The sequence below is a fragment of the Beta vulgaris genome, chromosome 9 (assembly GCF_026745355.1).
Source record: "Beta vulgaris subsp. vulgaris cultivar EL10 chromosome 9, EL10.2, whole genome shotgun sequence".
NCBI lineage: Eukaryota > Viridiplantae > Streptophyta > Magnoliopsida > Caryophyllales > Amaranthaceae > Beta > Beta vulgaris.
In genome coordinates this window covers 22,231,177-22,247,612 of record NC_079210.1, presented here as the reverse complement: position 1 = coordinate 22,247,612, position 16,436 = coordinate 22,231,177, and the positions used below count along the sequence as shown (strand labels likewise).

The 16,436-nt window shown below is 34.5% G+C and overlaps 2 protein-coding genes across 2 annotated transcripts; both read left to right on the top strand.

Moving 5' to 3' along the window:
- Positions 1-3,975: 3,975 nt before the first annotated feature.
- Positions 3,976-8,443, top strand: LOC104903048 (clathrin light chain 2). Its single transcript, XM_010691022.4, has 3 exons — positions 3,976-4,589; positions 7,411-7,564; positions 7,678-8,443. The coding sequence occupies exons 1-3, from the start codon at positions 4,246-4,248 to the stop codon at positions 8,173-8,175; spliced, it is 996 nt and encodes a 331-aa protein (XP_010689324.2). The 5' UTR covers positions 3,976-4,245; the 3' UTR covers positions 8,176-8,443.
- A 5,100-nt stretch (positions 8,444-13,543) lies between these two features.
- On the top strand, positions 13,544-14,038 carry LOC125493523 (secreted RxLR effector protein 161-like). Its single transcript, XM_048636977.1, has one exon. It carries the CDS (start codon positions 13,544-13,546, stop codon positions 14,036-14,038), a length of 495 nt encoding a protein of 164 aa, XP_048492934.1.
- The last annotated feature ends 2,398 nt before the right edge of the window (positions 14,039-16,436 follow it).

Genomic DNA, 16,436 nt, shown 5'->3' with positions numbered 1-16,436 from the left:
CTTTAAATTCTATAACATTAACGTTTAATTTTTTTGTCATTTTTTTCGAACTCTTATCTATTTATGCACATTGTAATGTATCCAAATATTCAAATATAATTATTACTGAATTAGATATAATCGCAACGTACCATATAACAATTCATAACTAAATAATGTAAATTACACCGATACAATTAAATCTACTAAATATATGAGTATATATCATTATTTAAGAATTGAATTATGAGAAATGTTATATTTGTGTTTTAGGAGCATGAACCCGTGCATTACTATATTTTCCGCTGCAAAATTCTCAATAAGTCTATACGTTATCACACGGGCGATAATACTTTGATAATTCTCTAAGTTTTATATTTAAAAGGTATTTTGAAAAATAAAAAATTATTGGGGTGTTATAGTAACAATAAAAAAAGGAGAGAGTATTTGATAATTATGAAAGGTAAGTAAATATCAAATAAAAATTACACAATCATTGCCAACTGGAATCTATTATATCATTCATACGATAATTGATTCCATCCCGATAATCACGTTTGATAGTGTCTCCCATTGCCATGTATACAGTTCCTATCTAATAAATTACCAAGGATTAGGGTGGTAAATAAATTGTATTACCATAATTGTATTACTATCCACACCATTATGGTATTACACAATTTTAACTCTTTCCACCCTGTAGGTTAAATATTTGTATTACAATCATGGTATTATTATAGTATACAATTGAATTAATTGTCATGGTATATAAACGACAAAATAACATAGTATAAGAAACTTATTGTCATGATTTTTTAACTTCATAGTCCGATCTAACAAATTGTATATATTACAATCACGACAAAAATAAAGATGACAAATAATTTTAAACATTGTTACAAAAAATTCTGATGCAACCCCGTGCAAAAATAGTATGTAGTGAATATTTGAAACATAATTAGTACTCGAAATCATGTGATTCTGCATTAGTTTGTAAACTAAACTAATTTTCACGTTGTTAAACTAATTAGATGATACTACGGGCCTATTCTCTTCTGCATAAAACAGCTGAACTGAACTGAACTGAATTGAACTGAACTGAACTGAATTGAACTGAACTGAACTGAACTGAATTGAACTAAACTGATCTGAATTGAACTGAACTGAACTGAATTGAACTGAACTGAAATGAATAGTGATATGTGAGAGTAAAAGTATTGTCAAGAGCTGAACTGAACTGAACTGGTCTGAACTGAACTGAACTGAACTGATCTGAACTGAATTGAAGTGAACTGAATTGAACTGAACTGAACTGAATTGAATTGAACTGAACTGAAAATAAGCTGGGAAGAACAGGCCCTACATACCTTCGTACATTTTAATGTCAAGTACATTTTTGTTTGTTTAATTGCTGATGTTATAACATATATATTATAATGTTAATATGCATATATGAACACATGCTTACGTGATATGATGAATCAAGCTAATTTATTTTTATAAGAAGGAATATTAATGTAGTAATTTTTGTTTTCACAGATTTTTTTTTCTTTTTGTGTTACATTGTTAACTTACTCACTTGATCAAGTTCTTTCACTAATTTCTTACCTAGTACCTTCTTTATTTGAAGCAAACCTACTATATTTTCGTATAATGTGTCTTTGATTAAATAGGCATTAGATTAATAGATGCTCCCTATTAAATTATTGACATTAATTATTTAACTACAATGAATTTTGTTTCTAATAGTAACTAAATGACCAAATTGAATGAGTATTGGCTGGTAAAAAGTCAATCTATCTGGATCTTATAACCTATGTAATCTGAAGTTAGAAAGATTTACTTTACATCCACATAATATCATAACTAATTAAACTCTTTAATTAACTTGCAATATAATGGAATATTTCCGAAAACATTTTGCAAAACATCACTGGTCAGTGGTTAGTGTTACATATTTGTCTAAAAGTATAATGAGGGTTAGTAATGGTTCAAGACATGCATGTTTAATTAATAACATGCACATAATAATTAAGAAAATGGTGCTCGATCCCCCCACCCAAAGTAAAAAAGAGAAGCTTTGTTGAATTGAGCACATACTCCAATTAGTGTGGTTCTGCATTGTGCATGCATGATATCAACCAATAAAGAAGTTCATCTACCAAAGGTAATTAGTGTCATCAATCAAACATGCTACAATAGCGGATAATAGCCCACTATCCTGAATTTGATGGAATATGTGCCCTAACTTCAATGATTGCAGAAACAACATGGATCTTTATCTTTACCTTTTGTATACTACTATATGAATATAACTTGTATTTAAACATCCCGTGCATATGTATTTAAATATTCCGTGTATATGTTAATTTTTTGTGGCTTTAATTGGTAGATCAACTTAAAAAGTAAAGGAAAAAATTAGAAAAGAAATCAATCAAAATTTGAGATCACCTCTTCTTTTTTATAACAATTATGGGCATGTAATAATAATAAAAAACTGTAAATTCCTTACGCTATTTAATACAAATTAACTATGATTATATATATATAAAGAAGACAGAGGAAACTAATGAAACTAATGACAAATTGTGTTACAATCACGACAAAAATAAGATGACAAATAATGGTAAACATTGTCACAAAAAACTCTTATGCAATCCCATGCAAAAATGTTAAGCAACCACGAGATATGATACACTATTTCATTCACGCAAGCCATGAATAACGAATTGATATTCCCATTTGATGTTGCGACGAATTCACCTTCTACAGAAAATTGGATGTTGTTGCAAACCGTGAATGATGCTTGACATATTTTTTTTTCTCAAATGATGTATGAAAACGTGTTTAGGGTTTATGAATTTTGATGTTGTAGTGCAATTAATAGTTTTAGGACCCGTGCAATTAATAGTGAAAATGAAAATCCGAAAATGAGTTGGGATGTTTGAAGAGAAAACGACACTATTTATACTAAAAAATGTTCCCTTTTTTTTTTTTTTTGAAAATTTACGTTATTTAGGTAATTAGTATCCAAAATTATGGTTGATTGACAATCAGAATAACTATTGATTGATTGATTGATTGGTAATATAATTTCGGATAGTATCAATTTAAATTAACTGATTGATTGACAATTACCATTAAGCGAGGCAATAATTAAGATTGATTGATAATTTAAATTACTTCCCGCATTTAGTTGGTTAGGAAAATATTTGTAAAAACCCAATATGGCAATTAAAAATTTCGGCCAACACCAATATTAATTTGAATTCTGAATTACGTAATTGTACCCATAAATAACGTCAATCACATTAATATATAAATGGAATATCTCTGATTTCCGGAAATCTCATATGATATCATGATATTAATTGCCTAATTTAAAAAATCAATCAAACACAAATCACGATTTTTTTGCATTTTTCATATATTTTTCGGCCAAAATATTCTGTATTGCCACGTGGACACTCTCATTGAGAGTTTTATTGTGAGAAGCTCTAGAATTGCTCGGTGATTGTGAGCTTGACACATAGGATTTAGGATTTTACTTTAGATAATAGTATAGATGAGTACTGGACATTTTGAAGATGAAGTGTTTATGCTATTCGAATGGCTAGAATTTTCCAAGGTAAATTGTATGTGATGCTTTTCTCAAAATTAGTCTATGCTATTTGAAAACAAAGAAATAACAAAATTTTTAGTAATGTAAACCAGAATTCTATTTATGTTGTAAGAGATTTTTGTTTAAAATAGCTACTAGATGTAATGAGGTGGATATGCAAAGGTTAGTGACTCACTAGGGTGGATGTTGCTTTATTTTGGTTTGGGTTGCCTTGTTTATACTCGCGTGATTAACATTTGTAATTACATTGCTTTTGATAATATATGAAATTTTAATTGCCAAAAAAATATGAAATTAAGATGAGTTGAATATGTAAGGAGGAGAATGAAGAAGTAATAATATAAGTAATAAAATAATTAATGACCGTCAATTGTCATCACCATCTTAAAGAGGTGGAAACAAGTGGCAAACTATAGGGAATAAATGTAGCAGAAAAAAGAGGCAGAAAAGGTCAAGCATCCAAATGTCGTTGCCACCATTTTTGGCTCTGAACACACCTCTTCCTCTTCTCAATCCCATGGCAACAAAGGCTAGTTAGGAGAGAGAAAACATAATCTAGCAATAAAAAAAATGGCATTCAACAGAACCTTCTGAGATCAAACAGAAAGAGAGTGTGTGTTTTTAAGTGGAGAGAAGACAATATAATGTCAATGTTTGATGGGATGAGCACCGAGGGCGTAGACGACGTCGCTCAACCTGACGACACCACCACTCCGTTCGACGATTATGGTGGTTATGATCCTAACAGTTACCCTGTTAGCGGAGACGATCTGTCCGCCGAATATCAGGAATACAGCGCGTCGAACAACGTTGCATCGCCTTTCGAAGCGGAGTTGAATGAAGAGCATGACAATGAAGATGAAAACCAGCGTAATGAGTTAGATGAAGCGGTTTTTGCTTCAGCAGATGATAATGGGAGTACGCCTGTTCTTCCTCCTCCCTCTCAAATGGAACCTGAGGAAGGTGCTGCTTTTCGCGAATGGCGTCGGTCCGTATCTCTCTTTCTTTCTCTTCATGATTATGTTTTTAGATTTGCTAAGAAACTCCACCTGCTGTTGCATCCAATATTGTGTAATAGTTTTACAGTCGTGTGGATGGTTTTGTTCATCTAGCTCACTCGCTTTTTTTCAAAACCAACAATTCCTATAGACTGGAAAGATCGACATGAATAACATCAGAAATTTGTTTAGGTCGTTAGTCAGATTGTATAGGCTATAAAACTTGGCTGCCCCCATGTTCACTACTTATATGGACATTATTGTTTCTTTGTTATAATTTTCTAAATTGTCAATACCCTTTGTTTGTTAGTTTGTACTTCGTATGATGACAAATGCATAATGAACACCCTGATGCATATGATAGTTTATCCACCTATGATGACAATTAAATTTAGGAGATGAGTTGTTTTTGGTCACAAATCGTTTTAAAAAAATATGTTATGGATTTACGGAAGTTTTTTTCGTAATATTTTTCTGAAAGACTAGATGGAATGTGGTTTATCGACAGAGCGTGATGAACATATTACTTTTTAGTAGTGGGGAAGAGAGATATTATAATACACAAAGTCTTAAAAAAGACGGTCTCACGTTAGTCTAAACGTGAGACTAGCCCATCCCAAGAAATATATATTTTTAGAAATCGAACCGCGTCTCACAAATTCTCACGATAATATTTTGGCGAATTAGTTAATATTTTTGGCGAATTAGTGAAGTATTTTAGCACAATAGTTTAGAGCTGGTAATCTTAGTATAGACTTTCATTTTTTTTTTAGTTAACATATTCAATACATTAGTTAGTGTTGTTCTATAATTTGTTAAGATTAATTGAGAATTTTTTTGGTTTCTAATATAAACGAAGAAACATTTTTACAAATATAAAATGTCAAATACAAAAGACAAACTGATAAAATAACTTAAAATAACCTAGCATTTGAAGTAATTATTGTATCAATTTATGTTTGGTTCTTGGAATTTATTTTTTTAGTCTTCTCAAATATTATTTTTCTTTCTTACACTTCCTCTCTTTGTTTTTGAACCATATGGGTGTAAAATAACCAATGTAGTTGTACTTGATGAGCATCGTTCTTCTACGATTGGTTTTGTAGTTAAGACTTTGTTTATAATTGCAGTAATATTTTCGTAGACTTCTTGGAGTGCTTTTCTTGCATCTTCATTATCTTGACTTTTGAGAATTATATAGAATGTAGAACTAATTTTCTCGCGGTTTCATATTGCCATGAGGTTACACTGGTTTATCTATTCATTTCTCTTTTTCACACTTTCGTCTTTACATATCCAATCCACCTTTTGCACATATACTTATGTAGTATTTTTGTGATTGAACGCATGTGCATGATTCTCAATGCATGAAAATACAACAATCCTAGCAGCATAACTATTACTTCATATTATTTAACTATTAAGAATAAATTAATAACTAATAATATTTAGGTATTAGTTATGTTTTTCAAATAAAAAGTTAAACTTTCAAATGCAAAAGTTAAGTTTTCGGTACCAAAAGTGATCTGATTTGTTTCTTTAATGTTTTTGCAAGTGCAAGTTATCATCTAACAATGAGCAGCATATATTACCCTTTGTGATGAAAATGTGTCAAACTCTTCTTTCACTTCAAACATGATAAACATCTTATCAGGTGAAAAAAAAAGTAAGTGTTTGTGGACATTGTCATTGCAAACTCGTGCTCAAATATTTTTCTTACATCCAAATTAAACATCCAATGCAAGTTCTATGCAGAGAATGGAGGAAAACAATACAGGTTTTAGGGCATCTCGATGGATTAGAGAAGAAAAAGAGAATGTGTTTATGTGTGATACTGAAGTTAGGGTCAATAAAATGCATTATAATGTGAAATATATGATATAACTAATGTACTCCAACACTTAAATAATATACTCCAACGCTTAACTAATATACTCCAACGCTTAACTAATTCATCCAGAAGCAATTTAAGGCTAGCATAACTAGTAGATGCAAGCGTTTAACTAATTTTACTGTTGGTTTGATGCACGTGCGTGATGTTAGCATGACATCAACAGTCTCATGTTAACACTAACGTGAGACCGTCTCTCCAAAAATGGACTCATTATAATATAGTATTATAGTAGGCTCTTGCCAAATTTGGAAGTGGTGAACTAGATAGGGTGAGATTGGAAAGGAAATAGTGTTAACATTTCTTCAACCACAAGGTGTAATTATTATTGGAAGTGCATTTTTCGCAATCATTTCGTTGTGTGTGATTATAGTGTGTGTCCATTTTAATGTCGTGAATTGATTTTACAGGTGCAAGAAAAAATTGCATCTCTGTATTATGACGGTTCTTCTGAAATTCTATCATGCATGTCTGTTTCATTTTACAAGGTTTTATCGTTTCATTGCATGATTGAATCATGTAGGGGTGCATCTATGTGTGGACTACTACATAACTTTCTCTAAAACTAAATCTCTTGTTGGATTAGTATGGACTAGTTCGGGAAAAAAACATTCATGGTTATTAATAATTATGGTATGGAATTTTATTTTTATTATTATCTTGTAGAGTTATAGTACTACGGTAGTTTGCACATCCATGTAGACTTGAACTTGAGTCACTCTTCTCCCAGCACAAGTTCACATATGTTGCATCAATTATGGTTTGCTGCAATTAATGGGTTCCATGATCGTTTCCCTTTACCATCCTATTGTGAATCAAGCAACTATGTGCAGATATTGATTGAAGACATCGATATATATTTGAGATTTGTACACAGAAGTATGCAATCATCTGAAGCGTTTTATCCTGTTTTGTTATAGCCAAAATGCCATTCACCTCGAAGAGAAGGAGAAGCATGAGAAGCAAATGAGAAATCAGATAATTCAGGAAGCTGATGAGTATAAACTTTCGTTTTATGAGAAAAGAAAGCTCAATTGTGAGGCTACGAGGACGCAGAACAGGGAGAGGGAAAAGGTATTCATTCTCTAACGTACATTCAATTGGATTCCACCAAACGAGCTATTTACAAGATAAATCCCCCACTAGTAGCATGTTGGTAAGTTAGTTTGATTTCTTTTGGGTTGCAGCTATACTTGGCGAATCAAGAGAAGTTCCACAAAGAAGCTCACAAACATTACTGGAAAGCAATTGCTGAAATCATTCCACGGGAAGTTCCGAATCTTGAGAAGAGAGGAAAGAAAGATGGAGATAAGAAACCCACGGTGGTGGTTATCCAAGGACCAAAACCAGGAAAGCCCACTGATCTTTCTCGAATGCGTCAAATCGTTCTGAAGTTGAAGCAGAATCCTCCACCCCATATGATGCCTCCCCCTCCTACTCCTTCCAAAGATGGAAAGGATGGGAAAGAAGAAAAAGATAAGGATGGGAAGGTAGCAAAGCAAGATTCAAAAGATGATGAAAAGGCCGAGAAGAAAGACATTGTACCAACCTCTGGTGAGAAAGCTGCCGAAAACATGTCCAATTCATCTACTGATAATGTCGAGAAAGCTGCTAATAACACGGATGGAGAGTCCAAACCAGAGAATCAACTAACACAAGATGCAGAGCTAGTACCTTCTGCATGATGACCAACCTTTTTCTTCTAGTATTATTTATTTCACTTGATAAGCCTCTGCCAGAGGTTTTGGTCAATTCGTTGTTCATATTTGCAGTTTTGCTGTCGGAGTGATTCTTGTTTACTCTCTAGCATTGAGAATAACCTTAATTAGATCAAGATGTTGGACGTTCAACAGTATTTGCTATCTATTTTTATTAGTTAGGAAATTATATTCTTTTACATGGTTAAGAATTTTATAAAGGATGGTACCACTTTGGTGGATGAGTTTTGTTAAACTAGATGAAACTTCTGTTTTGTATGTGTCTCTTCTTCTCTTTTATATGTGTCTCTTTTATATAGAACTAGTTTTAGGACCCGTGTATAATGCATGGGTATATTTCTTAATTTATAACATGTTTAAATGAAGTCAGATAATAACAATGCCACAAATTGCAAAATCATAAAATCAAAATGTAATAGTAGTAAAGAACACAAATTACAAATATAAGCTTTTAAATCAATCTATATGTTTGCAAACACTTCCTTGTAAACTACAGTTGTCATACTTGTATGATCACCGTGTTCTTTATCAAACGGAATGATCCCGAGACCTTTTCTGCTCGTAACTCTAAAAACAACAACATAAAATTGTCCATAGCTGAAAAAAGCAGGTCTCCGAAAACAGAGACTTACATGATACAGAGATTGTCCTTGCCTTTTATTTATAGTCACAGTAAAATAAACCATTAAAGGAAACTGTCGTCTCTGAAATTTGATAGGAAATTTGGGGGATTCAGATAGAGCGTCGGTGTCATTCTTGGGATAAATACTTTCTCTCCGACTTTGCTTCCAGAAATAACAGTAGTCTCAATAACACGATTGCCTATATGATTGACGACTAACCTCGTGCCATTACATAACCAATCTTGTATGAGATGGTCGAGTAAAGGAGCCTCTCTTGCTAAATCGCCCTTCGCCACTCTTGATTTATGATGGAATGCCCCTCTTATAATTGCTTGAAATGGAACATTGACGCTTCCATTAATCTAGTAAGCAATCTCTTTGCAATTGAGCGTGTGCCTTATTCTCTAGTCTCATCCCACCAATTGAGAGTAATACTTCCAATTTTTTTGCAATACAAGGCACTAAAATCTCCATCAATTATGATCATATTCGTGACCATCCCTATCATTATTGAATCCGATTATGCATACACCATCAAATGGTGTAATGACAATCATAGGAGTCCATGAATCTAAGTTTTCCACCAAACTTCATCTGAAATGCTACCAAATTTCATCTCAATCTAACTATCATCCACAAGGACGAAACTCCAATATGATTGCCAATGCTTTAGCAAAGCAAGAGCTCCATAGAAGCTTAAAGTTTTTTGCTTGACTTTAGAATTTGATTATTTTAGTTTTTGCCTTCTTACAATAAATTATTATCGTCATTAACTTGATTCTTCTTTTTTTTGATAGAAAAAGTAGAGCAGATTTTATTAATCAAGTTGTAAATTAGCAATTACAACACTAACCACCTCAGGTAGTATTAGATTTTAAACTAGAAAATTCTTGAAATTATGTAGTGAAATTTTTCTAGAAAAATCTAAGCCATGTAAATATCTATGAACCTAGAATTAGCTTAAGAAAGATCTAGTAAAAAATATCCTAGAAAAATCTAGGCTACTAACTTTACTAAACTATCTAGAAATTTCTAGTGCTTGAAGCCACAAAGTCGGTTAACATATTCACTGACATTAATAAACTATATATATGCATGAGTATTCTCCTTGAGCAATGTAACACAAAAAGCCTTACCAAGCTATTAATAAAACTCAACCATTTCACAAAAACTACTCTCCCTCAATTCATACATCCATAAGCAATATCATCTCTTGATCAATATTATTACTCATACATCAAGCTCACTAACTACTTCCGCCTAAAATTTCCAACAATTGGTATCAGAGACAAATAATCCAAGCCTTCAACAATTAAACTCATTCACCCCTCAATTTTACACACCACATCTTTTACTCCCTTTAACCAAAATTTAACACTACAAAATAAAAACGACTATCCCAAATACCAACTCTTTCAATCCCCAAATCAATTGGGTACCTACATTTAAAGGGGAGAAATATGAACATTGGAGTATCCAAATGAGGTCAATATTTATCACCTAATACCTCTGGGATATTGTCCAAGAAGGATATAAAAAAACCCAAAGATGCCAATGAAGAGGCTTCTTGGATGAAAACAAAAGAAATTTGTATATATATACAAAATAAAAGAAGGGATCACTATGTCATATCCATTATTTACCGGGGAGTAGATAAAACAATACTTCCCACAATTATGGCTGCCACAACGGCCATGGAGGCTTGGAGTATTTTGAAAACAAAATATAGAGGATCCGAAAAGGTAATTCTCTTTAAACTTCAATCTCTATGGAGAGACTTCGATAATTCATTAATGTCAGATAATGAAACTATTCAAGCATTTTTTAGTCGGGTTTCAAATGTTATAAATCAAATCCGAACTAATGGAGATAAATTGAAGATGTCCAAGTTGTTCGAAAAATATTAAGGAGTCTCCCCAAAAATTATGATCATATAATGGCTGCTATAGACGAGTCCAACAAAGACTTGACTAAACTAAGTCTAAATGAATTAATGGGATCTCTTCTAGCACACGAAGATAGAATGCGTAGATTCTCGGAACAACCACTAGAACAAGCTTTTCAAGCCAAATTAATTTTTTTCTAATAATGGAGAAATTAAAATTAAAAATGGCTACAGTAAAGGAGGTACTTCATATAACCGTGGCAGGGGAAAGGAAATTATAAAAATAATGGGAGCCGGGAAAATAATCAAAATGGCTCACACTATTTATGTAAGAAAAATGGCCACAACACACAAGATTGCCGGTATAAGTGTAAAAGATGCAAAAAGCACACCCATTTTGAAAAGGATTGTTGGTTCCGGCAAAAGGAATAAGCCAATTTTACGGAAAAGAAGGAGCCCAAAGATCAATTATTTTATACATGTTTAAATGCTCACCAAGAGTCAAATGATATATGGTATACTGATAGTGGTTGTTCTAACCACATGACTGGCAATAAAAAATCATTTTTCAGTCTAGATGAAAACATAAAAACACAAATTACTCTTGGTGATGGAAGCAACCAAGAAGTTGCTGGAAAGGGGACAATTGTCGTTAGAGCGAGAAACGACTCCTCTAAATTTATTCACGAAGTTTTCTATGTCCTCGGGCTTGCACAAAATTTATTAAGTGTAGGCCAACTAATTCAAAGAGGCTATATGGTGAACTTTAATGCTAATAAATGCCTCATATTTGATAAGAGAAAAGAGCAATTAATTATTACTACTCAAATGGCTCCTAATAAAATATTCCCATTAAGAATGCAATTGGAGCATAATGTTGCCCTGAGTTCTGTAGTGGATGAGTCCACATTGGGGCATTTGAGATTCGGGCATCTAAATTTTAATAGTTCAAAACTATTAAAACAAAAGGAGATGGTGATTGGGCTTCCACCTATAACTAATGAAAGAAAAATATGTGAGGGCTGTATATATGGCAAAATACATAGATTGCCATTCCCTACTTCATCCTGGAGGGCCATAGCTCCATTAGAGCTTGTTCATGCAGATATATGGGGCCCTACTAGAAATCCGTCTCTTGGCGGAAAAAGATATTTTCTATTATTTGTCGTTGATTTCACTCGCATGATGTGGGTTTATATCTTGGAGCAAAAATCATAAGCATTTTCCCACTTCATGCAATTTAAAGCCCTCACAGAAAAACAAAGTAGGCATTCTATAAAAATTCTAAGAACAGATCGTGGGGGAGAATTTACAAGTAAAGAATTCAACAACTTCTGTAAGGAGCATGGAATCAAAAGAGAATTAATTGTCAAACGCACACCTCAGAAAAATGGTGTTGCGGAGAGAAAAAATCGGACCATTGCTGAGATGGCCCAAAGTATCATGCGAGATAAAAACTTGCCCAAATGTTTTTAGGCCGAAGCCGTACATACGGCTATCTACGTTCTCAATCGATCTCCCACGAAGGACGTCATGGGTATGACACCCTATGAAGCTTGGCATAAAAGAAAGCCAAGAGTGGAGCACCTAAAAGTATTCGGGTGCATCACATATGCCCACATCCCGAAAGAAAATCGGGAAAAACTCAATGGAAAAGGAGAAAAATGTATCTTCATCGGATATAGTGACGAATCTAAGGGGTATCGTCTCTATCAGCCTGAATCCAAGAAATTAATCATCTCAAGAGATGTCATCTTCGACGAAGTAGCACAATGGACGTGGACGGAGAAGGAATCTCAACCACATGAAGGAGATTTTCTTCAACCAAGTTTAAGTGAAGATGAAGGTCCGACTGATCCAACAACGCAACCATTATCCAACCCATCATCACCGAGATCTCCAACAACATCCTCGACATCGGTGAGTCCAACATCAGGATCAAGCTCTCAAAGCTCAGCTCCAGTAGTGCGACGTTCACAAAGAGATCGACGACCACCAAGCTACTTGGAGGATTTCCAGTGCAATCAAGCTATCATGGCTCTTTTCACTAGCGAACCACAAAGCTTTGAAGAAGCATCACGAGAAGAGAAATGGATCGAGGCCATGAATGAATAAATCAAGATGATCGAGCAAAATAACACATGGGAGCTTGTCGAGAAACCTGAAGACAAAGAAGTCATCGGTCTCAAATGGGTCCACAAGGTCAAGTATAACGAAGATGGCTCTATCCAGAAATACAAGGCTCGTCTCGTCACAGAAGGTTACTCCCAACAACCAGGAATTGACTTTAACGAGACATATGCTCATGTTGTCCGCATGGAGACTATCAGGTCAGTCCTTGCTCTTGCTGCTCAACTTAAATTACCAGTCTTTCAATTAGATGTTAAGTCAGCATTTTTAAATGGGGAGCTCGAAGAAGAAGTATATGTTGAGCAACCGCAAGGATATATATCTCATCGAAGGCAAAGAAGTCAAAGTATACCGCCTTCGTAAAGCCCTTTATGGGCTTAAGCAATCCCCCAGGGCCTGGAATAGCAAAATAGATGGCTACCTGCTTCAAAATGGGTTTATAAAAAGCCCAAGTGAGCCATCACTCTATATCAAGACTCAAGGGAAAGATTTTCTCTTATGCCTCTATGTAGATGATCTAATCTATGCGGGCACAAATTCAAAGATTATCGAAAACTTCAAGAAGACAATGATGGAGTATGAAATGACCGACCTTGGAGCAATGAAATACTTCCTAGGCATACAAGTCAAGCAAAGCCCATGAAGGATATTTCTATCACAAAAGAAGTATGCAGAAGACCTACTCAAGAAGTTTAACATGAGTGAATGCAAGCCATTAGCTACACCAATGGCCCTAAGCGAGAAACTATCAAAAAATGATGGCCAAGATAAGGTCGATGCATCAATATATCGAAGTTTGTTCGGCTCCATCAACTATCTCACACATAGTAGGCCCGACATAGTACATGTTGTTAGCGTAGTATCCAGATTCATGAGTGAGCCAAGTAAATCTCACTTAGCAGCAGCAAAAAGAATTCTCAGGTACATAAAGGGAACAAAGAGCTATGGAATCCTATATGAAAAACAAGAAGACTACAAGCTTACAAGATACACAGAAAGCGATTGGGCCGGAAGTGTGGATGATAAGAAGAGCACAAGCAGGTATGTATTTCAACTAGGATCGAAGGTGATCTCATGGTCATCAAAGAAACAATTGACAATAGCGCTATCATCCGCCGAAGCAGAGTATATTGCAGCAACAAGTGTAGCATGTGAAGCAGTATGGCTTAGAAGGATATTGGTCGATCTTTAACAAACACAAGAAGATTCAACAACCATATTCTGTGACAACATGTCCGCTATAGCAATGACAAAGAATCCGGTCTTCCACAACAGATCAAAGCACATCGAGATACGACACCACTTTATTCGCGAGTTGGTCGAGAAGAAGGAGATCGAGCTACAATTCTGCAAAATAGGAGAGCAACTTGCAGATATATTCACAAAGGAAATTCCAATAGAAAAGTTCATACAACTTAGAAGATAACTTGGTGTTCAAGAATTTTCAGATTAAGGGGGAGTATTAGATATTAATCTAGAAAATTCTTGAAATTATGTAGTGAAATTTTTCTAGAAAAATCTAAGCCATTTAAGTATCTATGCATCTAGAATTAGCTTAAGAAAGATCTAGTAAAAAATTATCCTAGAAAAATCTAGGCTACTAACTTTACTAAACTACCTAGAAAATTCTAGTGCTTGAAGCCACAAAGTCGGTTAACATATTCACCGACATTAACAAACTATATATGCATGATGTATGCTCCTTGAGCAATGTAATACAAAAAGCCTTACCAAGCTATTAATAAAAGTCAACCATTTCACAAAAACTACTTTCCTCAATTCATACATACATAAGTAATATCATCTCTTGATCAATATTATTACTCATACATAAACCTCACTAACTACTTCCGCCTAAAATTTCCAAGAGGTAGAACTTCTTCAAGCCACACTCTTAAACTATCAAAAGATTTACTTTGTTGGGATAAGTTATGAGCTACTTCATTTCCTTGCCTCTTCAAATGGCTATACTCAACTTGTTGGCATTGCAAGGACATCACCTGTATGTCACGAACAATCTGCCTAAAGGGAGAAGTATCATGTCTCCCTTTTTTGAGGGTGATTGAACAAGTGCTTACAGTCCACCTCCACCAGCAGCTTAGTAAACCCATATTCCATCATAATTTGGACCCCTTTCCGAGCACTCAAAGCTTCAGCAATTGCTGCGTTGGAGCCATCAGGTTCTCTACAGCACATAGCCATCACCACCACCCCTTCATGATCTCGCAACACCCCTTCCACACCCACCTGATTTCCTTGTAAAATGGTTGTATTAATATTCAGTACTTTATACATACCCTCACAAGGTGTCTTCCACTTTCCTTGCTCCATATTCAGCTTTCCACCCTCCTCCTTCACATCATTCGCTGACTTATACTCCATTTCCTTACTATTAGCTTTTTCCACCACCTTCATGAACTTCTTATGCTTCCTCTTAAACACCCAAGCATTCCTATCCAACCATATATTCCAACACATCATCCAGAATAATTCCCACCATTCTTTCTCCTTTCTACCAATCGCAAGATAATCAATCCATTTCCTAAATCTTCCTTGCTTCAAGTTTTCCATGTCAATTCTTAGAGGTGGAGTAATACCAAGCTCTCTTATCTCGTCACACCTCATAAAGAAGGTGCTCAATAGTCTCCTCTCCATGCCCACACATTTGACATTATGGGCAGATCCTTATCTCTAGACCTATGGGGTTCGGGACAGATCTGGATGCAACCTCTAAACGAATTTGATTTTGGGTCAGCAAGGATCCGATTGAGATTCGTTCTATTACCATCACCTATAACATTTTTTTTATTAGGAAATTAAGTCAGCCCAAGGACTAACCCCTACAAGGCTACTAGCCTGTAAAAAACACCAACATATTGGCTGGTGAGGCATGCATAGCATGCTAAGAAAATACCTCAACATAATGCTGGGAGTAAGGATCGAACCCCTGACCTCAAGGGCCAAGGGGGAGCGTTCTACCCACTTGAGCTAACTCCTATCCTTGCCATCACCTATAACATAGTTACATGGAAGATAATGTTATTTTTGTAAGAAATATTCACAGCAATAATCCCAACTATGACCACTTCCATATTAATTTCAACTATGAGTTATTTAGTAGAATCCAAACTATACATCCACATTACCAAAATGATCAGAGGTGACTGGTAACTCATTAAACTAATTATATATGTTTTTAGAAAAAAATTCCTCCATCTCTTCTATCTGTAGATACATAATCGTCTCCCCATTTAAGAATCTAATGATGAAACATACTATGGTCTTAATTTGTCCGACCCAAGGACAGATCACTCTGAAAAGCCATTAAAAAAAACTATTTCGAAAAGTGTTAAAGTCTTATTTTAAAGCCCAATTAATTTGTAATAATAATTAATTAAGTGAAATTAATATTTTTAAAGATATCTTTTATAGTAAAAAGCAAATTTTATCTCGTAAAATCAGATTTCCAAAATTAAAGGATAAAAGAAAATCTTGTACAACACGTTTTAGAAAATCTGGCAAAGACACGTCAAGAGCCAGGCGGGTGCGCGTAGCGCACCGGCTTACGCCGAACGTAGGGTCATGAGCAT

Excerpts from the sequence above, each read along its gene's own strand:
- LOC104903048 (XM_010691022.4), top strand. The coding sequence starts at position 4,246 with ATGTCAATGTTTGATGGGATGAGCACCGAGGGCGTAGACGACGTCGCT. Across the intron at positions 4,590-7,410 it reads GCTTTTCGCGAATGGCGTCG|CCAAAATGCCATTCACCTCG; the intron begins GTCCGTATCTCT and ends GTTTTGTTATAG. Across the intron at positions 7,565-7,677 it reads AGAACAGGGAGAGGGAAAAG|CTATACTTGGCGAATCAAGA; the intron begins GTATTCATTCTC and ends TTTGGGTTGCAG.
- LOC125493523 (XM_048636977.1), top strand. The coding sequence starts at position 13,544 with ATGAGTGAATGCAAGCCATTAGCTACACCAATGGCCCTAAGCGAGAAA.